The 24,934-nt window shown below is 46.7% G+C and overlaps 2 protein-coding genes across 6 annotated transcripts in view; one reads left to right on the plus strand and one right to left on the minus strand.

Moving 5' to 3' along the window:
• Positions 1-24,934, plus strand: part of CF1H1orf105 (chromosome F1 C1orf105 homolog) — a 55,988-nt gene that overhangs the window by 4,233 nt on the left and 26,821 nt on the right. For 2 of the 3 annotated variants that reach the window (XM_049633961.1, XM_049633962.1), the window contains exons 2-4: positions 9,992-10,077; positions 13,873-13,960; positions 21,096-21,170. In XM_049633961.1, coding sequence (XP_049489918.1) covers positions 9,992-10,077; positions 13,873-13,960; positions 21,096-21,170 — 249 coding nt within the window. The remainder of the gene's footprint in view (positions 1-9,991; positions 10,078-13,872; positions 13,961-21,095; positions 21,171-24,934) is intronic. The other variant, XM_049633963.1, reaches the window with a different exon arrangement.
• PIGC (phosphatidylinositol glycan anchor biosynthesis class C) lies at positions 6,217-9,004 on the minus strand. Of its 3 annotated transcripts, none has more exons than XM_049633958.1 (2): positions 8,908-9,004; positions 6,217-7,568 (listed from the first exon to the last, which is right to left on the minus strand). In XM_049633958.1, exon 2 carries the CDS (start codon positions 7,391-7,393, stop codon positions 6,500-6,502), a length of 894 nt encoding a protein of 297 aa, XP_049489915.1. In that variant the 5' UTR covers positions 7,394-7,568; positions 8,908-9,004; the 3' UTR covers positions 6,217-6,499. The 3 variants fall into 3 exon arrangements, with proteins under 3 accessions (XP_049489915.1, XP_049489917.1, XP_049489916.1); XM_049633960.1 differs by lacking the exon at positions 8,908-9,004 and adding an exon at positions 8,620-8,887; XM_049633959.1 differs by lacking the exon at positions 8,908-9,004 and adding an exon at positions 8,576-8,887.

Here is a 24,934-nt window from a genome sequence, read left to right on the forward strand (position 1 = left end):
CCCCCCCCCCCCCCCCCCCCCGTCTTTCCCCCGGAAACAAAGTTTCTTGTCCTCACCTCTTGCTTTCAATTTGTCTGGTTTCCTGGCTCCCCTTTGAAGCAAAACTTCCAGAAAGTTGCCTATACTTGCCTCTGCAACTCTCCTTCTCCTTTCTCACTTAACCCCACCCGAAATAGGTTCTTATGCCCCCCACTCCACCAAAAACTGTTCAAGGATACCAATGGCTGCTTCCTCGCTGAATCCAACTGTAAATTCTCAGCCCTTATCTTACTTGATTTACCAGATTTTCTTTCTTTTTTTATTTATTTATTTTGAGAGAAAGAACACAAGAGGAAGAGGAGCTGAGAGAGAGGGAGAGAGAGAACCCACAAATGCGAACGCAGGGCTCAATCTCACGAACTGTGGTATCGTGACCTGAGTCGAAATCAAGAGTCAGACGCTTAACCAACTGAAGCACCCAGGCTCCCCTGATTTACCAGATTTTCATCTGATCACAGTTGACCACCTCCCCCCATCCCGAGTCCTCTGCACTTGGTTCCCAGAACTCCCAACTCTTGATTTTCCTCCTGCCTCAATGGCCGTGCCTTCCAAATCTTTTTGCTTCTTCTTCTCTCCAACCTTTTAATTTGGAGTTCTCCGTCCTCTTGGTTTATATCAACTTCTTGGATGATCTCATCCAGTCTCATACCATTTAAACACCAGTGATTACCAAATTTACATTCCCATCCCATACATTGCTCCTAAAATCCTAACTCCCCTCTCTGACCCCCTGCTCAACATTTCAGCCCGGATATCCACAAAGCATTTCATAGCCTATATGCCTCAAACTGATTTTCTTCCCCCAAATCTCCACCTATATCCCCTTTGCACCCAACTCAATTGATGGCATCTCTATCTTTCAATTTGCTCAGGTCAAAACCCTGAAGAGTCATTTGTGATTCTTCTCTTGTTTTCATATCCCACGTCTGATATGTCAAGAAGCCCTTGACTAAACTTTCAAATTATATCCAGAATGTGACTATTTTCCACCACTTCTGCTATCACTCTGTTCTGAACACCATCATTCCCTGCTTGGATTATCACAAGAGCTTCTGAATGCTTTTTTTTTTTCTTTCTTTTTTTTTTTTTTTTTTTTTCTGAATGCTTTTTTCTGCTCTGGTCTTGCCCCACAGCAACTACAATGAGCCTTTCAAAGGGTATGTCAAATCATGCCCCTCTTTTTCTCCAAGCCCCTCTAATGGCTCCCATCTCAGAGTAAAAGCCAGAGTCCTTCTAATAGCCTGTAATGTCACACATGATCCAGCTCCCACATAACCTCTTTGGCCTCATCTTCTGTTCTCCTTGGTCACTTCAGCCACTTCTTGCGACACCCCAAACATGCCAGGCAGTTTGGGGTCTTCTGCTTGGACTTTTACAGCAGCTCTTGCCTCTGCCTAGAATGGTTTCCCCCTGGGAAATCTGGATTATTCATTTACCTCCTTCAAGTCTTTGGTCAAATGCTCCTTTTTCCATGAGACCTACCCTGACCCCCTTATTTAATATCATTGCTACTTTTTTTCTTTTTTCCCATAGCGTTTACTTCCACTTATGTTGTCTGTCTCCTCCTGCTAGAAGGTAAGCTCTACTAGGTCAAAGAACTTTGTCCACTTTGTTCATAGACATATTTCAAATATATGGAACACTATGTCCTATAGTTAGTGCTCAATGAATATTTGCTGAATGAATAAATTCCTGAGGCCAAACATCATAAAATGTGAATGGTAGAGACTAGAGATCAGCCTGGGTGGACAATAAATATTTTGCTAGATGTTGGGGGTAGGAATAAGGGATAAAAGAGATAATGAGGGATATGAGAAAGCATTAAAAGCAACTGCTTACCAGTCAGCCTTTGGCCCTGGATCCAGTTCGGCTGTCAGAAAAGCAAACCATCAGCCCAAACTGGCAATACAGCATGAGGCAAGTTCCTGACTCACTATGAGTCTCAGTCACCTCAACTGTAAAATGAAAATAATACCTGAATTACAGGATTGTTATAAGAAGTAAATAAGATAGTGTATATAAAGTGCCTAACACAGTGCCTGGTACACACTGGGTGCTTGAAAATGCAGCAATTATAATTTATCAAATCCCAATGTACTATTTGTGTCCTGAATTTATGGGGACTTCAAACGGTGTGGTTATTTCTCAAACCACAACTCATCAAGAATTCCAAGACTTTGTTGAATTTCATCACAAAAAGGAGTATCGATAACTTCCACAGGACGGCACTGTGTTCCAGCCCTGTTTCCCTGCGTTCGATGGGTTTGAAATATTGTAAAATTGTGTGACTGATGCCCTCTGCTGGCTTTTGTTTTTCTTGACCTTGGGCCTTTGGCTTAGAAGATGTTTAATGGCTCCATGCTTCCTTGAAAATGCTCAGCATGGATTCTTATATCCACAATTTAAGCCAGCTGCCCAAAGCCTCACTCAAAAGTTTATAGTACCGACACAGCATGCAGGCATCCCACTGACACCAATCTGGCCACCACACAGAACCAATGTGCTGCTGTCCTCAGATCCCTGCACAGCCTTCTAGCTGCCTGCCAATCACCCAGAAGCCACATCAGGCCACAAAACAAAGCACACCTGCTGCTCTACAGCTCTACCTCTCCCTGATCCCTTCCATTCCCAACTACAATCCCTGGCACCATTTTGGAAGGACAGGCAAAGCTGCCTCCCCATTCCTCCTTCTTTGCCCTCACTTACCACCACCACCCACTGTCCAGCATATCTACTGAAAGGAAGATTGACAGGAAGCAGAGCCGGGAGGAAGGGGTGCAGAGTGAGGAGGGCTGACAGTTTCCTACACAAACGAGATTTTGTTTGGGATTTTAATTCCAATGCTACTGTAATGCCTTTTCCTTCCATTTCCCCCTTCCCTTCCCACACACACATCATAGTATTCTCTAAAAGTCTAAATCATTAACATTCTGCTTGCACGCTTTGTGTTGTTTAAATTTCAGAGACTGACCGCATCACGTTACTTAAGTGATGAGTAACTTTCCCAACAACTGTCACACAGGTCATACCAATCATTATCTGGGCCTGCCTCCCTATGCCGCCAGCAGTAACTCAAAGCAGCGTGCCGTAAGTAAGCCTCATCATCCCGCAGTGAGCTCTTAGTACCACTTAAAAGCTTGGAGTTTCTTAACATTTTCTTACAAAATATTTACGGCTTTTTTATTTGCATTTTACCCCAAAACTTTTTGGAATCCATTTACATTCTCGGTCTGTGAAACTTCTTGGAGTTACTGCAGAAAGTGTATAAAATTGTATTTTCATTTGTCTTAAACTTGCCTTGCTCAAATTTCAAAGGGTGTCTTTTGTAACTCATGACTTGGTAAACAAATCAAGATTCACTTCGACCCTTTATAGTTTTATAGGTGATGATGTTGTATCTCTGTTGAGCCTTCCTTCCGGGCTGTGGTGTTCTATTCTCTAATCTGTTTTCATAGGGCCAGTCTTTCCCTTTGGTTCTTACCATTTTGATTTTTTAATTATCTTTCTGTGATCCATTTCTAATTCCACTATGTTCCTGGTTATGAGGCAACCAATTCTGTACAAAGAATTCCAAGTGCAAAAGCACTAGATTCTGTTTAGATCTCAATACCCTTCCAGATTACGCCCGGAATTTAGAACCGACGTCCTCCAGATACTACAATTGGAACACTTAGCCTGAGTGCACCATCTCAGGCACCTCAAACTTTATGTGTCCCATTCTTATTTTCTTATCTACTTCACCTCCAAACCTGTTCTCACTTCTGTCTTTTCATGGTACACAAATCCACTCAAGGCAGAAGCCGGTCATCCTCCAGTCCCTTCCATTTCCCAACATGAGTCTACCAAGTTCTCTGACAGCCTCTCTAATCAGGCCTCTCATCTCCACACCCATCGGCCTCACACCCTTAGTCCAGACGTTCACTCTTCACTATTGCCACAGAGCTCCCCAGGCTCAGCCCGAAAACTGGTGCCAGAATTGTATTTATATATATACATATATATGCACATACGTAGATATACACACTCATGAAAGTGTGTGTGGTGGAAATCTTGTCTCCCTTTTCAAAACCTCAATTTACATTGACACTGACTACAGGATACGAGAATTCAAAGTACTCAGCACTCTCAGACCCCATACCCTCTGCCTGCAGCCCATCTATCCTGTGCTTCTGTCCACTGCCAGGATAAATCAGGTCCCCGTGCACTTTGAACATACTGTTCACTCTGGTTGGAATATCCTTCTCACCATCTTTCCACCTGAACTGAGTTGGCAGCCCCACTCTACATCATCCAACCCTCAACTCTCTGTCCCCCTCCCATTTCCACACCAAGCTTCTACAACCACCAAACCAAATATGGTCAGGTCTTGGGGGGGGCTCCAAATACTATACACAGTGTGACAGAGAAGAGCTGAAAAATGACAGCACAGGCACATTAATTCGTCCCACTGAAACTGTTTTTGCAAGTGGCTCAAATTTGGGGAACTTTCTGCCCATTGACACAGATGTTGCTGCTTACGTGAGTTCCCTAAAGCTGATAATCACATACCTATTCAAATAGGGCAAATGTATTAAAACACTAAAAAAAAAAAAGCACAATCATATACAATTCTTTACTACCTCCGACCACTGTTGCTCTGTTCCTGATGTGAACTATACAGTAACTATGAGCCAGTTCTGCCCACTCACGAGGGGTGAAATGGCCACACCCAATGCAGGATCGATGCTTTGAGCTCCACAAGTCAGTTTCCAAGATCCTTCTCTCCCCTCTGGCCAGTGTCCTTGGGACTAGGAAAGCAATCTAATTGGCCCTAAGGAAAACTACCCATCCTAATGAAACACTGTTCTTATCAGTCCAAAGAGCTGAAGACACTAGTTCACAGTCCTATTCAAGACATTTTTTGAGAAATCTATGTTCAGAGAAATACAAGCATTACTTAGTTTCTGACTTGAAATTAATTTCTAGTGAGAAGGGATGGTGCAGGGACTTGCCCCAAATGAGTTATGTCATGAGTTACCAGATATTCTGGGAGGCACCCGATGCATCTTATACTTCATCTCTGTCCCTCTTCAAGTCGTCCTAGAGATCAACCTGATACAGCAGTAACCGCAAACATTACCGTTCCTCTGCTACGCGCCCAGAGTTCCTCAAAGCACTCATACATCTCATCTAATTATCACAATTCTAGAGGTAAATACTTCCATTCCCACTTTACAGATGGAAAAACTGAAACACAGAGCAGTTGGATAACCCAAGATCCAAGCATTTGCTCCCTCCTTAGATAAACTGGATTGCTCCCAATGACCTGTGGTTAAAGCCCAAATTCCTGAACATTCACACCCCTACTTGTTACTCAAACCTTCCTTTCCAACTTTCCCTCAAACCCCCAGAACCCTGATCTCCCATGAAACACCTTCCCACTTTTGTGCTTGTCCTAAAAAACAGACGTGGCCCAAAGGCAGCCACATGTTGCATGCAAGTGTGGCTTTTGTCCAGATTTAAATTTGGCAGAATTTACAAGTCAGATTTCACATTAAAAATCACAATTACAGCTACTGAGACTTCATTTAGAAATCATTAGATGTCATCAGAAATCTGCAGCTCTGCAGCCAGGCCTACATTCTGATTAGAAACACTCAGCTGGAGCAGAGTAGTGATGGCCCTCCCTGGTCGGGGCCAAGCTCCATCCAGTTTTCAGCTGCCATTAGCCACACAAAGTATGACTCGTGTGACTTGTATGCCTTGCTCATATTACTGACCTGATTCCTAAAGGCCTTTGCCACCTTGCCCTAAAAGCATCTTTTACTTACTGAAATCTCATCTAACCACCAAGACCAAGCTCAAATGCCATCTCCTCTAATAACTATTTCCTAGTTTCTCCAATTCAGTTTGGCCTCCAGCCTCTGAATTCCCTCAGCATTCTGATTATGTATTGCGACACATCACATCCGGGTCCCAGGCAGTGTGCACGTGCCTCACTAAGAACTATGTAGAAACTCTGAGGTAAGGTTAAATAACCAATTCTGTGATCTTAGGCGACAAACTGTCACAGCATCTAGGATTCGAGCTCCAGATAACCAAAGGAGAGAAGTGACTTGAACACACACACATACTTTCATTCTCTTCATGCCCCTTCTGTCAGCCTTCTGCTTACAGAAAAATCATGGGACAACTTAATGGATGTGTTGTTATTTTTTTAATAGAAACCACATCACTTCCTTTGTTACAGCAATAATGAGGCAGTAATTCAAGAGGGTCCCAGAAAGCTTTTTCATCCACAGAGTAACAGAAAGAAAAACACCTTCACCACTCACGCCCTTGGTTAGCTTTTTCTTTTGATCTCTGTTCCCCTACCCACAATAGTATGTTGCTTCCAGAATGGGATTCTAACTTCAAATCTTGTATGAGCCGGGAGATTAGTCTATCAGCTTCCCTTAAGAACCGAATGGAAGTCCCTAACTCAGCTGAGAAACCTGGACAAATCTTCTTTGATTTCAGCCTCATCCCAAGGCCCATGAATGTTTTCTTTAAAAAGCTGCAGGCGAATGAGGTAGAAAGGGCAGAGACAAGAGATGGAAAACAGCAGAAGGGCAAAGAGGATGGCTCCCACAGCACTAATGGACAGCAGGCCTCCCAAGGCTGAAAATGCAAAAAGCAGCGTGACACCCACATAGCTACGGGGAGTACATGCCTTCAGTTTCTTCTGCAACATGGGCCACAGGGCAAAAATCTGGATGGCAAAAGTCACCATGATGAAGGCATGCAGGGAACGGGGCAGGCGCGAGGCAAGGCAGACAGAAGCAAAGATGGCCATGTTCAAGGACAGCGTGCTGGATACAATGGCAGCATTGGCGCCATAGTCGAAGAAAATGAGGTGGCCCAAAAGCATGAAGACTGACATGGCATAGATGGTGTCAGTGCTGACAGACTCCGTCAGGGTCTTCAGCACTGGGGAAAAACCGTAGGTGAAAGTAACGAAAACCAGGGCGCTCTTCAAGTCAGCCCACCGGGTCCGCCCACTCTTCTTCCGTCCTTCACCTCCGTCAATGAGATCGAACAAAACATAGCCAATCAGTGAAGAGGCCAGGCCGGTCCCAAAGAGCCACTGGGGGGCCAGAAGGCCCTCATCCATATACCACCAGATGACCACAAACACACAGACGCTGCACAGCTGCTGTATCACCACGCTCGACTCGAACACCACGGCCCAGTACTGGTACTTCCGGGCGTGGATGTTTTTCCGGAGCTCTTCCAGGAAACGCCGGTCCACGTAGTTATCGGGAAACGGCTGTCGCTCGTACAGGACCTTCTGCCACTTGGCCTCCTCAGTGTCAGCTACAGGCTGGGTCCCCATGATCCTCTCCCTCAAGCTCAGGCCAGCTCAGTCTCCCTCGCAGAAGTCCACGTGGTTCTCGTTCCTTACAAAGTTCTGAAATAAGACCTCTCTGGAAATCCCATGCCGGGTGGTGGCTGACACTGCACCGACCTGCCTCGCTTGCAAAGGCGGCAACCCAGGCTAGGCCAAGTTCCTGGAAAAAGACACACCATGAACCTCGGAAAGCTGTGAACCGTCCGGGAAGAATAGGGTTAAAGTCAAAGCAACCCAGTTTATTAGAAGTCTGAGCAACATGTGTGCGGTGGCCATTTAATAACCGTGGACATTCAACCTCTGTTTCAGATTTTAAGTTATAATCCCACGGATGATAACAGACATCTGGTAGCTAGTACGTACTGAGTGTCTACTCCGCGTCAAGTGCCTTCTGGAGCTTCTTTCATTTAATCCCCGCATGCTTTCAAGTTAGCATTAGCTCCACTTTAGTTAGTAAACAAGAAAAAACCCGAGATTCGAAGTGCTTAAAGTAACTTTAGCCCAAGTTAACAGTGATAAACACTGGAGCCAGATTCAAACCAATGTCTGACCCCAAAGCCTGGGCCTCACATCACGTCTCCCTCTAAACCAGTTAGCTCAGGGGTTCACATATCCCTGAGGCTTCACCCAAAGCCCTCCCTGTCGCTGTATGCTTGTAGCTGCACTTAGTGCAAATTTCTAGGGATAGGATCCAGAGCTTTTATTTGCGGAGTTCTCAAAGGCATGTGTAGAACGAAAGAGCGAAAGAAAGAACGAAAGAAAGAACGAAAGAAAGAAAGAAAGAAAGAAAGAAAAGAAGGAAGGAAGGAAGAATGAAGGAAGGAAGGAAGAATGAAGGAAGGAAGGAAGGAAAGAAAGAGAGGAAGGAAGGAAGGAAGGAAGAAAGAAAGAAAGAAAGAGGGAGAAAGAAAGAAAGAAAAAGAAAAGAAAAGAAAAGAAAAAAGAAAAAAGAAAAGAAAGAAGGTACCAGTCTAACGACAACTGCACAAAACAAAACGGTATGGGCTCCAAGGTTCATTCAACCAAAACCAAGGACTCAAAGATTCTTAATCCATTAACTGAGCGTAACATCCTTTAAAAAGTTATCACTCCACTTATAACGGAAAAACTCTTGGGAGGTTCGAACACAGCGACCCCTTTTTCACAATGAAAATTTAAGAGAAATACCAGGGTCATGCTGCAAGTCTGCGAAGAAAATTCTTATTGCCGACCTTATTTCTTCCATAGAGCCCGCGCTAGGTTTTGCTTCACAAGCGAGACGAGACACCCTGGGAGCCCCTCTCACTGCAGCAAGGACCCCGGCCCAAGGAGCTCACGGCTTCGCCCCGGCTGGAGGATCCGCGGCGCCGGAAAGGGCAACGCCCCTCCGTGGGGCCGGGGGTCGGGCAGGTGTCCCCGGGGGCGCCCCACTCCCCCTCCGGGGCCTCCCGCGCCCGCCGCCGGTGAGGATGGCGGAGGAGAAAGAGGCCCGCAAACACGGACTCCCGCTCGGAACCCACCTGCCCGCAATTCCCAGGGCTGCGCGGCCGGGAAGGGCGGCCGCCCGCCTCCTTCCCCATCCGGGGCGCCGGGGGTCGCGACGGCGGCCGAGCGCTTCCGGGTCCTCCACAGCCTCCGCGGCAAGAGCGCCCTTCCCCGGCTAGAGAGACTGCGAGGTCGCTGCTGCCCCCTCCTGGCTGCTCAGAGGACCTCCCGGCTCCCCTCTGAGGACGCACCGCTCAGAGTCCAGGAAAAAGCCAGTCCCCAACAGAAAGACAGGATTTGGCGTCCGAACAACGCCAGGGGTAGAGGCTGGGCTGGTAACGAGAGATTACAAAGCCTACTTTTACTGAGCTCCGGTTACTAAGCCCCTCAACTAGGGACTTCCCATGCATCCGTGAATTCACTGGACACATACAGGTACTGTATTAGGTGCTCCTGATACAACAGTGAATGAAGACGACAAAAATCCCTGCTCTCCTGGAGCTTTGTGTCTTGTGCATTGACCTGTAAAGTGATGATAGATCTCCTCACAGAGGACAAAATTGAGGCTCAGAGAGGTTGTGATGCGTCCAAAGCCACACAGCTGAAAAACGGGTTCGTCAAGATTAACATCCAGTTGTCTGTAGCTTCCAAGTGTGGTTCTCTCCTCTTTGCTGCCTAGAAGGAATTGGGGTGGAGGACACTGTGGCTGAAAACAGCCGGAGACTGAAGAGGAGGTTGCTGATGTTCAGCTGACTTCGTAGAACTCTCAGAGGATGCATAAACAGATGGAAGTAATAAAACAGCAAAGGGATAGAGATAGTAGAATACAAGATATAGGGGGCACCAAAGTCAGAAAACCCGAATCCACTTACTAGCTGTGTGACTTGGCAAATCATAATGCCTGAGCTCTGATTTTCTTCGTCTGTAAAGTGGAGATAACACTATTTACTCTTGGAGACTTTACGGGAGACTCAAAAGACTCAAATATAAATCATAAAAAATGTTTTGAAAAGTGCTGGCATTTGTAGAGCTGCCATTAGCCGACTTTGGTCCTGGTTTTGATGGCAATGCTCAAACGCAATAAATTCTGCAAACCGATCTCTTTCCATTTCCCTCCAGGTTTCTGTGCCAAAATTTGACAAGATCCCTTGGCTTAGTGAGGCCAGCCGCAGCAACAAGCCACTGGTGCTCAGCCTTCCCAAAAGGTAACAGCCCAGCCCCTGAGGGCAAAGGTTTCAACAAAGTCCTCACGGAAGGTGATTGCTGGGGCAGTTCTCAGAGGGGCAAATCTGAGAAACCCAAGATGAGAGCTCTAAAACCAGAAATGGCCTGGGTTTCTCGGACAAAAGTGGGCACTGAGGATAGTCTTGGCAGGGGGACGAGCTCTTAATTAACCTCCCTCTCTGCAACCATCACGCAGCAACACGGAAGAATTTTGCCCGTGGATAGCGTTCTCCACACACTTCCCTCCCCCTCGGCATCTTACTTTTTCTCCTCAGCTTTCGTTTGGAATTTTCTAATTTTAACCACCAAAACTCTAGAACCATACATTCCTGTCTTTGTAGAGTAGCAGCTGCCTGTGTAGAACTTTGAGACACTCTCCAATCTCACCAAGCCTGACACGTCCCAACAAACTGCTATGGAACATGTTTCTCTTTTTCGAAATAGGAGGTGCCTGTGTGTTAGCAGCATCTCAGTGCCGACACGCAGAATGAGCGGGCTTCCTCGCTCCTCCTGCATTTTTGGTCCCTGGGTGTGGTGATATACCCAGCTCTGGGGAGGGGAAGGGGGAGCGTGAGGTAATGTGGGGCTGAATAGTGAACGGGAGCGATCAGAGGGAGAGTAAGGAGAGAGCAGGTCAGGAGGCAACTTCGAAAGCACTTCGTAGGTGAAGAGGGCCGGCTCTCTGGCACGTGTGACAGTTGGCTAGGAAGGTTGGAGTCTCGAAAGGAGTTTTTCCTCCTGTTGGTAAGGGTCACATACCTTCCAGCCCAGAGATAAGCGACCGCCATGAGGGACATTCTCCCCACATCCCCTGTTCAATAACATGTACCTTTGCTTTATCTGCTGCCCTTTTTCAAAGCCACAGTCTCCGCAAAGAGACAGATGTGTGTGTTTTCAGAGCACCTATGAAGTGCTTGTTCCGATCTGCTATTTTTACTTTGTATCTAAACTCTAGCTCGTGTCTTGCTCATGTGAAATGGCCCGTGTTTGACATCTGATTAGGGTAGCAGTCCACCATTTCCATCCCACCCTCCTCCTTGTTCTCATTAGACCTGCCCCTGCAGCCAGAAGTAAAGCCTCCCGGGCGGGGCTCTGTCACCCCAGCTGTCTTAGTCCCTGACTGTACAGTTTGGGGTACCTACAGGGGTAGGGGACAGGAAGGGGGCTTGAAAAAGGCAGACCCAGAATACAGCTGTGTACCCCCCAGGGCCTATTCCCTTTCACAGCCGGGTCCTGGAGTGTCAGAAGGGCCAGACTATTGGCAGCCAGCTGGGAAGGGAAGGGTCAGTTTTCCCTCTGGCCAGCTAACCTCAAGCTAGTCACAGGGAAAAATGACCTAAGCGGTCAGCGAAGCTCTACTCATTTCTAAACTGGGAGTATTTGGGCAGCAATCTCAGCCCTTTGGAAGAGAAATGATGCTTCCCCACCTCCAAAGACGCTGACTGGACAACAGCGGTGTGGTGCCCTGAGCCTTCAGGAAGACAACAGGAATACAAAGTCTTTGAAAGAATGGTTGGTTTGAGTAGCACCAAACAATTCTTCAAGATCAGCAACTCTTTCTCTGGCTAAAGCCCTGGGTTCCAAGCTGTTTATTTCCAGCAAAACCCTCTTCTAAGATCTCGGTAAGAAAGTTACACATGTGCTTTAAGTATTAACCTACTTTGGGACGAGCAGTTCTAACATGGAACAGCCTAAAAAAGAGGCAGAAACAGCTAGCAAAATGTACTCAGCGCACCCCCATCCGCAAACTCCTGAAACGCACCTGCAGGGCTGCAGAGGGTGAGGCCCAGCTCCCCAGTGCCTGACCTGAAGCCAAACTCATCGTCAGTCTCGAGAGCCCTCAGGTCACACTGAGCCCCTACTTCTTTGAGATTGAGTGCTAAAGCAGTTCTAAGGTGTCTCTTGGTCAGCATTTGCGTGTCAAGCTCAAGCCAGGCTGTTCACAAATCAAACAAAAGGCAGCAAAGGAGCTGGGTCAGACCCACCTCCCCTGCTCTCCCAGGGCCCAGGGAAATGGTGAGGAGAAATGAAACCATAAATGCCTCGGGGACCCCAAACTCCTTTCACGTGCCCATGTTGTAAATGAACAATGAACAATGAAATCTTTCCTCATTAGAGAGGAGAGGTGTTCCTGGCATTCCGAGTTTCCATTTCTGGAATGCCAGGGGCATGCACAGCGCTGCATACACAGGCAGTTTATGATGTGCAGGCCCCCTGCTGGCCTTGGCCTCTTACACTGTAATAAAATGAACCACAACAGCCGCGAGGCAGGTCACACCTGTGAAGAGAACAGATACTATCCCTGCAGCTTCACGGCTTCACCCCCTGACTAGAAAGAAAGAATGTTCCAGAGCGGTTGAAGGAACAATATGTTCCACGGGAAGAAATGAGTGGATTCAGCATCCAGGGACACAGACTCCAAGGAAGCAGTCCAGGCATGAAAAAACCCTGCACTTACTTCTCATGAATAACTTCTCCATAGATCTTTTCAGGAAGGAGATCTGGGGGCATTTCACCCATTACACATCTGCTTTGATGAACAATTTTTTAAAGCATTTTGTTTCATTTCATAGAGCAAGTGTGAGTGAGGGAAAGGGGTAGAGGGAGAGAGAGAGAAAATCTTAAGCAGTCTTCATGCCCAGAGCAGAGCCGATGCAGGGCAGGATCCCAGAACCCATGACCTGAGCCTAGATCCACAATTGGACACTTGGGACGCCTGGGTGGCTCAGTCGGTTAAGCGTCCAACTTCGGCTTAGGTAATGATGGGTCTGTGGGTTGAAGCCTCACGTCAGGCTCTGTGCTGACAGCTCGGAGCCTGGAGCCTGCTTCAGATTCTGTGTCTCCCTCTCCCTCTGCCCCTCTACCACTTGCGCTCTGTCTCGCTCTCAAATATAAATAAACATTAAAAAAATTTTTTTAAAGAATTGGACACCCAACTGACTGAGCTACCCAGATGCCCTGAACAATTTTTTTTCTGCCTTAATTTGTACACTGTCTCTGACAGTCCACAAGTGGCATTGGTTAGTTCAATACAAACGGGACAGAGAAGCCAGAGTGACTTAAAAGGGCAAAGCCATCTTTTAAAAGCTGCCAACTGGCCTGCACCGTTTAGGACTGGGATGGAAAACAACTTCTCAGGGAGTCCCTTGGTTTATCTCAGTTGGAAAGGAAAAAAGTGTCCTTTATTCTTCAAGTTTCTTCTGGCTGGTCTGAGACTCCAATTGACATAAGACATATTAACAAGAGAAAATCAAACTTAATTTTTTACATTCAGGAACCCACATGAGATTCCAAAGACAGTCACGCCAAATGAGGTATATATGTCATCCTGAACCAAGGAGAAGGAGGCAGGGGTTGGGGATTTCAAAGGGAAGGAAGACAATTCATAGGAAGAATGGAAAGAGTAAATGTTTAGTAAACAAATGTTTGAGGGGCCGTCCAGAAACCATGAGACACGGAGACGAATTTTAACAGACTTTGCCAAGTTCCTGCCTGTCTGCCTCCCTTAGTTCATATTATACTGTAGGTATCTATGGTGACTGTGCTCTTCCTGGAGCAGGGTCTCTATCTAAACTCTTTTAGGCGCTTAGGGGGAAAGTCAAAGTTTCTTCCTGAGTCTTTTGGGCCTTGACTGTTATCAGCTCAAAATAATCTACGTGCCAAAGTGGCACATTTTGGGCTGCTCATTTGGACCCCGGCATCTCTGAAACAACCAACAGCTTGACTCTTCAAACCAGAGACTATGATCTAACTAGCTCTTGTTTTGATTACTTCAGGTCTCCTCACGCCTCTGCATTTCTGGTTTCATCTAAGAAGGATACGCATTTGCCTATTTTGTTTCAAGTTCCAGATGTCTTATCTAAGGTACTCAATTTTTTTTTAATTGAAAAGAAACCGTTAGTGGCTCTAGGATGACATAGAATGTAAATGTAAAGGCATTTCCTGTGTCCTTAGCAGATCGTAAGCCTGGAATGTCATCACTGTCCCATAGATATTGGCAGAATGAAACAAATAAGCACCACCCACTCGCCCCACCTTAAGTGAACCAGCACTGAGAATAAAGGTTACAATCATCAAAAAGCGGCGGCGGCGGGGGGGGGGGGGGGGGGGAGGGGGGCGGGGCAAATCCTATTGAGAAATATGCCCCAACGGCCTTCAGGACTTCTCAGCTGGTGTCCAGAGCCAGTCCCAGTGTCTGGAGCCTCTGACACTGTCCCATCACCGCCCTGGATCCCTCATGTGTCCCACCTACAACAACCTACACCCGTGAACTTTCATATTGTCCTCATGTTCCCTCCACCTCACAGAAATCAACTATGACCGGCTGCCAGGCGACACTCCTATATGCCACCGCCCAGAGGGTTCCTATCTTAAAGATGCGGGTGAAGTCCGCGGCGCCCTGAGACCCAGGGAGAGAGCTCCCCTGGCGTCCCAACAGTTTCTCAGCTGAAAAGTAGACGTACCCACGGGGCGGCTGCTAGCGTGCCAGGGCGGGATTCCTGAGCACTTGGCACAGTGCCCCACTCGTGGTGACGCCCACCGTGGTGACAGCTCCGCTCTGCGAGCCACCATTGGGTCGGCCCTCGTGTCAAGAGGTAGACAGCCGCTTACGGAGCCCTTCTTCTATGGTTGAGCGCAGATAGGAAGAGGAGTCAGATACGGCCTCCGCGAACGGTGCGTGGACGGCACAGGTGCACGGCCGCCAGCAGAGGCGGGCAAAGTCCCCGAGAGGCGAGGCTGTGGGAGGGAAAGGAGGGGTGAGCCGACAGCGCCAGGGAGTGGTTCCAGAGGAAGTGGCGCCCGCATGCGATCTGGAAGGTACTTCCACAGTGGAGGGAAGCGCCCGGGGAGCAAAGACGCGGGGCCTGAGCGTGCAGGAAGGGCTTGTTAACGTCAAGGAATCAGGCCGCAGCGGCGGGCTTGCAGGGAAGGGAACCAAGCAGACGGGTGGGTCCAGCGGGAGGGCAGCGGGGCCCAGGGCGAGGAGCAGCGAGGAGACGTTGCAGGTTTTCGGCGCGTGACCGACAGGGACAGGGCTGTGCTTGAGAGTCACGGCACTAATCCCCCAATACGCTGGACAGGCATGTAGGTACGAGTGACCCCATGACATGCGCCGGGGGTTCTGAGCGGGGACAGGATCCACCTGACAATTGCTGCAGAACCGGCAAAAAGCCTTCCAGTCACTGTCTCTTTGAACCTCTGATGTAGACAGCCTTTCTCCGGCCACCGAGCGCCTCCTCATCCCTCGTTTGCTCTGAGCCTCTTCCGAGGCTTTAAGACTCTAAGCCCCAGACCCGCTGGCCGGGAAAGGCGGGAGAGGAAGGCATTGATAACGACCGGGGCAGGTGGGAGGCCAATCTTCTGCAGGGCTTAGAATTCGTCCCTGCAGTACTCAGAAGTGGCCACTAGGAGGCAGGCAAGAGCAGGCTGAGCCAAGAAGGCCCGTCTCAGGCAGCCCTGGGGGATCACAAATCCATCACTCCTGCGGAGAAAGCAAAACGCCCCCGCTGCTCCCGCTCTCCTCCTGTGTCTGCGTGTGAAACACAGTTGCCAGTTGCCCCTACAGATTAGAAAGGCAAGTAGGTGTAGGGAAGACAAATTGGACCTTTTGCCGTCTTAGGGGTTTTGGCTGCGCCTGAGAGTTAAGTTGATAGGAGAAAAGCATATAAATCTATTTAATATACGTTTTACGTGAAACAGGAGACCTCACAAGGAAATGAAGACCCAAAGAAGTGGCAAAACCTGAATGTCTTGTGCTGTGTTGAACAGAGAGAGCCAAACGCGGGAAAGTACCTAAAATAGACGGGGAGGCTAAAGGAAGATAAAAATTATTTCAACGAGGTCTGTGTGCACAGGATTGTACAGAGTTGGCCACCACCACGGGGGGGGGGGGAGGGGCGGAGGGGACAGCACGTGTCCCCTGTGAGGTGAACCCGGGCTCAGCCCGCAGCTGCTCCTTTCTGGAAAGAAAGTATCTGGTGGGAGTGGAATGCCCTGTGGACACTCTATGGCTTCTTTTATCCTCTAAATCAGGGACCCGCCAGGAGGCTGCGGTGGCCTTACAGCCAGCTAGGGGCCCTGGCCTCTGGGCACAGGTGCAAAGGTCCTGCCAACTGGCTCCCTTCCTCTTCCAGTCACAGGTCAAAGGGCAGAACCCTGAACATCCACACTCCAAGTGGCCCTCCTGCCCTGCCCAGGGGCAGTCCTGGAGCAGATGCCGTGGTCTGTGTGTCTGGAGCAGTTCTCACTAAAGAGAGACAGAAAGGAAACAGAGGCTCAGAGACTGAAAGACCCGGGAAGAGGAAGACAAACAGCAAAACAGAAACAGAGGTAGGGAGGGGGACAAAATACCAGAAAAAGGAACCACAAGAGGAGAGGCAGAGCTAATAAAGAAGAAAAGTAGAAAATGAACACAAAGAAAGCAGCCTCCACACGGCCCCATGTAAACATCCTCCTTGGAGCGGGGTCTTTACAAGGCACGACTTTCACCTGCCATTTGCAGGCATCCACTCGTGACTTCTCCAGGTGCCGTGGGCAGCCAAGGGTATTCCAGTAGCTGGACAACTGAGGCCGAGAGGTCCTTGCTCAGAGCTCCCTGCAAGGCAGAGCAGACGGATCGGGCCATCTGGGGACTCCAGCTGGGGTCCCCCTGGGACCCCTTGGCCTACTTGCTGGGCTGGGTGTCACCGAGCTCAAGTTCTTGGTTACCAATGGAGCAGAAAATGCCACCCCAGTCTCTCCGCGCCTGCCCCCCACTCCCTGTCTCCAGTCTTTGATCTGGGTTTGCTGTTCTAGCCTAATGAGTCCGAGTCCAGACAAGAGCAGTACCTCTTTTGCTTTTAGCGGACCTGTGACAAAAAGCCCCCGTTAAAGACACTGTAGCAGCAGAGACTCAGCTGGGAGAATGTATAGGAGGGCAACTTACGGTTTTCTTACCACCAAGGACTCGTTTGAGTGTTTCTTTCTCACTGAATCTTAAATTTTGAAAGCTTGTGATCACCACGGAAACTACTTTGCATACTCCTAGGTCCTTTTCCTCTTTATATTGATCAAGCACATGTAACAACAAAAAATGATTTTAAAAATGACACCACTGACCTGAAATAAAACCCAAAATTAGTAAGTCTGGACAGTAGGTGCACAGTTGTTGACAATATTTCATGTATGTTTGAAATGTTTCCTAGTCAACCATATGAGTGTTTTAAAAACCATATTCAGCTTTATTTTGGGGGCGCCTGGGTGGCTCAGTCAGTTGAGCGTCCGACTTCGGCTCAGGTCATGATCTCGCGGTCCGTGAGTTCAAGCCCCGTGTCGGGCTCTGTGCTGACAGCTCAGAGCCTGGAGCCTGCTTCGGATTCTGTGTCTCCCTCTCTCTCTGACCCTCTCCCGCTCATGCTCTGTCTCTCTCTCTGTCAAAAATAAATAAACATTTAAAAAAATTTTTAAAAACCATATTCAGCTTTATTCTCTAATTGAGATGGCTGTTATTATCAGATAGCAGGAAAATGTGTAATTATCATAGGTTTTTTTTTAATATTGAAAATACCTCTCTGATCACCACCTTTTTCAAAGAGATGTAGGAATCATTACGCCTTCATATGGGTCCTAAGAGTCCACTTTGTCCCTGAGGAAAGATGGTCTTCATTTGACCCTTTATCTAAGGAAATTCTGACTTACTGAAACTAAATACATGGGCTGACAAGTCTCTTAACCCTTCTGGACCACAATTTCCTCACTTCATCCATTGAAAGAGTTGAACTAGAGGTGACCAATGAGGTGTCTCTCATTTAAGGCAAGAGCAGAAAGGAGAAAAGGAACAGAGGTGTCAAAAGGCAGGAAGGTTGGAGGCAAATTTGTCAGTGCTCCCCAGACATGCTTCTGATAGCTGTTTCTAAAATGACCATCGGGTGCTTACATTTTTGGTTTTTGTTATGTGGAGAGGTACGTGTGTGTGTGTGTGTGTGTGTGTGTGTGAGACACACACAGAGAGAGGGAGAGAGAGAGAGAGGTGGAGAGAGGGAGAGGAAGGGAAACATACTTTTCTGTTTCTTTATCAAAGATTCAAGGAGGCCAAGGACTTGGGGGATGAGCCAGAGCTTAGGAAACTCACCAGATATTAACCTCCAATATCAGGATGTGTCCGGTTGTGAAATGGGAAGCGGGGCTTCTGGGCCCCAGCCCAAGGGTGCTTCATTCCTCAGCCGGGCTACAGAAGGTTTCTCTCACTTTCTCATCACAGCTTCCATCTGCTATCTTGGGGCAGCTGCCTGGAAAATGAGAACCCCATTAACATTTCAGAGCTGCTTTTCTTGGTGGCTCTGACTCCACAGATGACATAACCAGGGGCTTGTGCTCCGAACCACCAGACAATTCACTCTCCAGTCCTGCTACTGCTGCTGAGCTGGCCTTAAGGAGACCAAGAGTGAGAAGCAGATGCTACAGAAGTTTCCAGGGCTAGGAAGGAAAGCACGGCAGGAAGGAGGAAGCTGGGGCCTACAGGGCATGGAATCCCAAATTGTTTGCATCGACTTCCTTGTACACACATGTGTGTATGTATAGGTGATACTTTAAAACGCTTTCAGTGATTCATCCATTCAGCCATCCTGTGTTGAATGCCTACTGTGTGCCAGATTCTGTGATGGGCTCTAGGGATGCAAAGATCTTTGACACATGTTTTTGCTTTTCAAGAACTCTCAGTCTGGTGGAGGAAATAAGCCTATTTAAAAAAAGAAGAAGAAGCAGAAGAAAGAAAGAAAGAAAGAAAGAAAGAAAGAAAGAAAGAAAGACTAACAGTACAAAATGCAACAAAAAGCAAATATGCACCCAACTCGGAGTGCATGGGTGGCTCAGTCAGTTGAGTGTCCAACTCTTAATTTCGGCTCAGGTCATGATCTTACGGTTTGTGAGATCAAGTCCCACGTCAGGCTCTGCACTGACAGTATGGAGCCTTCTTTGGATTCTCTCTCTCAAAATAAATTTAAAAATATTAAAAAAAAAAAAAAGCTATATCAAGTCTGTGATGGAATCAGAAAGGCAGGCACCCAACTCAGATTAGGGTATGCAAAATGGTAAGAGGGTCAGGAGAAAGACTTTCTGAGAAAGTAACACTGAAGCTATGTCTTAATGGATGAGGAGCTAACAAGGCTGGGCAGGACAATATATAAACCATTTTGTCTTCAGATTCTAGGGGATGACAGTCATCATGGTTATGGAACTCTGCAGTCACATCTGCAGTCGTCATTAACCTGGCAAGACCCTGCTATGCACCTTTGAGATCTCTCAAATATGTTTGTTGCTTGATTTGCGATGAACTCTAATGTAGAAGCCAGAAGTCTGGAAAAGGGGAAGGAATGTCCTGTGGGAAAGACAAGAGTCTGCTTATAACGCCACCAAAAACAAACCTGCCCAAGGATTCTCCCTTTCCCATGCCCACCTGTGCATACTTCCCTAACCCTTTAAGTGCAAATGCCACTTCTTGAAGCCTTTCCCCATTCCTGCTGTGGGACATGGTCTCTCTTTTCTGAAGGCCCAGGAGTATCATCACTGCTTCTGTGATATCTAGTGCGTCCAACCTTGGATCACAGCTTCAGAGATGCGTCTTAGTCTCAGAACTCACAGATGGGAGGGAGGGAAGGAGGAGCCCCCAGAGGTACCACCCCCAGGGTCTCAGGGAAGATCTGGCAGAAGGTGGAATCTGCCAGAAGCCCAGAAGTCTCTGTGTCTCTGGCCTCTCTCACTCCCCACTCCCCATACCAGACAACAGTCCACTCTCAGCTAGCCTCAGTTCTCCGAACCAATCTGATGGGTCCTTCTTCCCTGCTGTTGTGGCGTTTCCTGGGTTGGAATGCCCTCCCCACACCTTGTTCACCAACACCTACCCCAGAATTGCCTGCTCCTTTAGCCCGTCTCAGCCATTCCCTCTATGCCCCACCCCACCCCCATCCAGGTGAGCTCTATGGCTTTTTTCAGTTTCACTGTGGCCTCAACATATTTGTCACCACACCCTCCACACCGTGTGCTTCCTCGAACACAGTCTGCCGAGTGGTAAGCCCCTTGAGGTCAGAAGCTGTGTGTTATTTACTTCAGGGACCCCGGTACCTAATGAATGGACAAATGAATGAATTTGTATTTTTCCCTGGCCTTCCTTAGGGCCAGAAAATGTCTTATTCATCTTTGTGGCCCCAGCCCAGCACCCTCCACAGGGTGGCCTCACAATAAATGCCTGTTGTTGAATGAATGAGTCGAGTTGTTCACTGGTATGCTTTAACATACCAACCCACAACATTGTAATACTCAGTTGATTCTTTTTAAATGGCCTATAAAAATGAAATGTATTTTAAATATTTGTCAAAAGAATCCAACTTTGTCCCTAGTTTTCAGTCCTCAAACCTTCAGTAATAATGCCTTGTCCAAACGCTTTATGTCTCTCAGAGGACAAAGCCACTTGTGGACCAGTCCACTGAGGGTCTTAGGAGTGCACCCCAGGTACCCCCCTATGCTGCATAGGTGTATTCCTCCTCTTCCCATTTCCTATCCCTCCCGGCAGCAGGAAGGGGTCAGGGCACGGTGTACACACACGTACTAACAGGTCAACAGACAATCAAATGACAGGAAAGGGTGTTAATTCATAGTCATTTTCTGTTTGTCCCTGTGACCCCTCTCCCCCATATTATACACGTTCTATGAACCTGCCTCGTGACTCTGAGGTCAGTGTGAGTGAAAAAGGGTAAGCTGTGCCTGTACTACTGTATGCAGGGGTCCTGAGGTCACTGACTAGTCTGTGGCTCATCCCCCTGCCTCAACTCTTTCTGAACCTACCAGCTGCAGCCAAGCCTGGACTCTGTGTCCACCCGGGATGGGGCTGAGACCAGAGACTCCCTCTCTGTTTTATGGAAGGAATAACTATTACCTCTCTTACTCCTCCACCCCTTTCCCCTTCTTTGCTGCCCCAGATACCCCCACCATTTCCTTACCTCTCTCTGTTTCTCTCTCTCCTCAGGCCGGGAGGGACAAGAGTAACCCCATGCTGATCAGAAGCAAGCAGCTATGCTCCACATGTCAAGAAATAAAAATGGTAGGTCAGTGGGATGACAGAAGGAGCTGGGGCATCCCAGGGCACAGCAATACCCCTTCCCCACCAGAGCCCAGTGATGCGAGACCATGCTTTCTGCAGGGAAGGCCTTGATAAGGGCTGCAAATAAGTACCTGTTGGCCCTGGGGGCACTATTACCTGACACGATATGATAAACCCTCCCCATTTTCAACAAACCAAAAGATAAATTAAGGCAGATGAGTCAGAGGGAAAGAGATGAGATGAGTCACTTTACTTTGAGATCCTAAGGTAACCTCATACCTATAGTGGTTCAGGAGATTATGGAACTTCTCCCCCCTCAAATTTCCCCAACACAACACAACATAACACAACACAACACACACACATACACAATCTGCCTCTACCATTACAGTCATGAAATAAGCAGCTTAATCTTTGGGTCTATCAGTTCAACCAGCACCTCAGCATAAAGGCTAAGGAGAGATTCTATAGTACTTTCTAGCTAGTGGGAGGTGTCTGTAACTGGGGATGCAGAATGGTGGGGAATGAAGGAGTATTAAGAAAAGAAAGAGGAGGGGTACCTGGGTGGCTCAGTCCATTAAGCATCTGACTCTTGATTTCGGCTCAGGTCATGATCTCATGGTGCGTGAGTTCCAGGCCTGAGTCAGGCTACTCGCTGACAGTGCGGATCCTGCTTGGGATTCTCCCTCTCCCTCTCTCTCTGCCCCTCCCCCCCCAACAAAAATAAATTTTAAAAATCTTTTTAATTAAAAAGAAAAGAAAGAGGACAGCAAGGGGAAATGGAGGACACAAGGACAAAGCCCTACCATCTGTCAGAGCTGCCGCAGAAAGAGGCCTGTGTCCGCACCGTGTCCGCACGGATGCCATACAGGTCAGAGTTAGGACTGGGTCGGTTTAAGGGTTACGGTTAGGGCCAGTCTGGCTTGGGTCAAAGGTTAATTTCACTAAATGGTTAGGTTTAGGGTAGGAGTTGAGCAGGGTCTCTACAATTCTGATATCCAATGATTCTCCTTTGACTCTGGGCTGATGTGCAACAAGAGGAAGGGCCAGGAGTGGAAGACAAACAGGTGACAGGCTCCTTCGACATGTTAATGGCGAAAGTGCTTTGACTACTGGGATATGAAAGAGACCTGCAGTTTTGTGAAATTTTTGTGTGGGATTCGGAAATGTAACTGAGCTACCAACAGAAGTGTATCTGAATGTTACAATCTGTGTTCATGTTCTACTTCATGAGGATCACAGGGTTCAATGTTAGCACCACCAGAATCTGGGAGACTGGGATTGGGACTTCTCCTGGTCTTATTCCTGGAATCACTGTGTCCACATTTAGAATGCACTGACCCTGGGGCCCCAGCCGGCTTGGCCAGCTGGCTCACTTGGGACTTCGGCACTGTTCTCTTTCTCAAGACCTCTTTGACCTTTGCCCTTGCCCGGACCTGACTGGAGTAGAACCACACGCTGTGGTTTTACCATTTGCTGCAGATCCCCAAAAGAAGGACCTCAAACACGAAAGTCAGAACCAGTGCACGCACATCTGGTAGGAAACTATAGAAAGTTAGAAAATGAGCATGAAATATCCCTGCTTCACTATGTGCAATAGAGCCTCAAGCTCCTCCTGGGGTTGGGGGTACTGCACAGCTGCTGGAGTCACTGAGACCCCCACCCTCCTTTCTCAGGAGGGGGTTGGACGTAGATGCTGGGGTAGATAGAGAAAGAGTCCTAGAAATAGAAGCAACTTCCTTGACCTGATAAAGTGCATCTCTGGAACACCCACAGCTAACGTCATACTCCATGAAGAAAGACTGGGTAGTTTCCCCTTAGATCAGGAACAAGACCAGGATGTCCGCTCTTGCTACTTCTGTTTAACGTGTATTGCATGTTCCAGTTAAGGCAGTTAAGACAAGAAAAAAAAAAAAAAAAAGGCAACCAGACTAGAAAGGAAGACATAAAACTATATTTGCAAATGACATAATTTTATATACATAAAGTCCTAAGGGACCCACAAAAAACAATTAAAACTAATACATGAGTATAGCAGAGTTACAGGATACAAGATAGTATACAAAAATCAGTTCTATTTCTATATATTAGCAATGAACAATTCAAAAATGAAATTAAGAAAACAATTCCATTTACAATAGCATCACAAAATTAAAATACTTAGGAATAGATTTAACAAAATGAATGCAAGACTTGTACATCAGAAGCTATAAAATATCATATAAAGAAATTTTAAAAGACCTAAACAAATGGAAAAAAAACCATAATTACAGATTGGAATGCTTGGCATTGTTAAGCTGGCAATACTCCCAAATTGGTCTACACGTTCAGTACAATCGTTCTCAAAATCTCATATGAGTTTTTTGAAGAAACCGACAAGCAGATCTTAAAATTCATATGGAAATGCAATAGATGCAGTATAATTAAGACAATCTTGAAAAAGAAGAACAAAGTTACAGGACTCACACTTCCTGATTTCAAAACTTACTATAAAGCTACAGTAATCAGGACTTTGTGGTACTGGCCTAAGGATAAACATATAGATCATGGGGACAGAATTGAGAGTCCAGAAATAGAACCTTACATTTTTGAACAGTTAAAAAAATTAACAGGAGAAAATCAAATTTAATTACATACATCCGGGGTCTCCAGAAGAATTAGAATAAGAGGTCCCAAACAGCTAATTTTTAACAAAGGTGTCAAGACAATTTAATATAAATGTAATTTACATTTACATAAATTAATGTAAATGGTACCTAGACAACTCTATATTCACATGCACAACAGTGAAGCTGTGCCCTTCCTCACATCATATACAAAAAATAACTACAAATGGATCAAAGACCTAATTGTAAGTGCTGGAACATAAACCTTCTAGAGGAAAACGGGTAAATCTTCATGACCTTGAATAAGGCAATGGTTTCTTAGATATGTTACCAAAAGCACAAATAACAACAAAAATACATAAATTCAACTTCATCAAGCTTAAAAACTTTTTTGCTGCAAAGAACACCATGAAGGACATGAAAACACAATGCACAGAATGGGAAAAAAAATGAATCCAAAATATACCCCAAAAAACCCTATTTACAACTCAACAATAAAAAACAAACATCCCGATTTCAAATTGGACAAGAAATTTCAAAAAACATTTCTCCAAAGAAGATATATAAATGGCCAATGAACACATGAAAAGATCCATAACATCATTAGCCTTTAGGAAAATGCAATCAAAACCATAATGAGATATTATTTTATATCCACAAGAACAGCTGTAATAAAAAAGTGGACAACAACAAGTGTTGACAAGGATATGGAGAAACTGGGACCCCCACACATGGCAGGAATGTAAAAGAATGCAGCTGCTTTAGGAAACAGTTTGGCAATTCCTCAAACTGTAGAGTCACCGTATGACCCACCAATTCCATCCTAGATATATACACAAGAGAACTGACAACATATGTCCATACACAAACTTGTACAAGGATGTTCATAGCAGCGTTATTCATAATAGCCAAAAAATGAAAATACCTCAATGGTCTATCAACTGATAAATGCTTAAACAAAATGTGATTCAATCCATACAATGGAATATTATTCAGCCATGAAAAGAAAGTACTTCTATATGCTACAACCTGGATAAAGCTTGAAAACATTTCGTTATGTACAAGAAACCAGGCAGTAAAGGCCACGTGTTATATTAATTTCATTATATGAAATGTCCAGCATTGGCAAATCTATAGAAATAGAAAACGGGTAATGGT

The sequence above is a fragment of the Panthera uncia genome, chromosome F1 (genome assembly GCF_023721935.1).
Source record: "Panthera uncia isolate 11264 chromosome F1, Puncia_PCG_1.0, whole genome shotgun sequence".
NCBI classification, from domain to species: domain Eukaryota; kingdom Metazoa; phylum Chordata; class Mammalia; order Carnivora; family Felidae; genus Panthera; species Panthera uncia.

Coding starts and splice junctions, on each gene's coding strand:
- PIGC (XM_049633958.1), bottom strand. CDS start 7,393: ATGGGGACCCAGCCTGTAGCTGACACTGAGGAGGCCAAGTGGCAGAAG.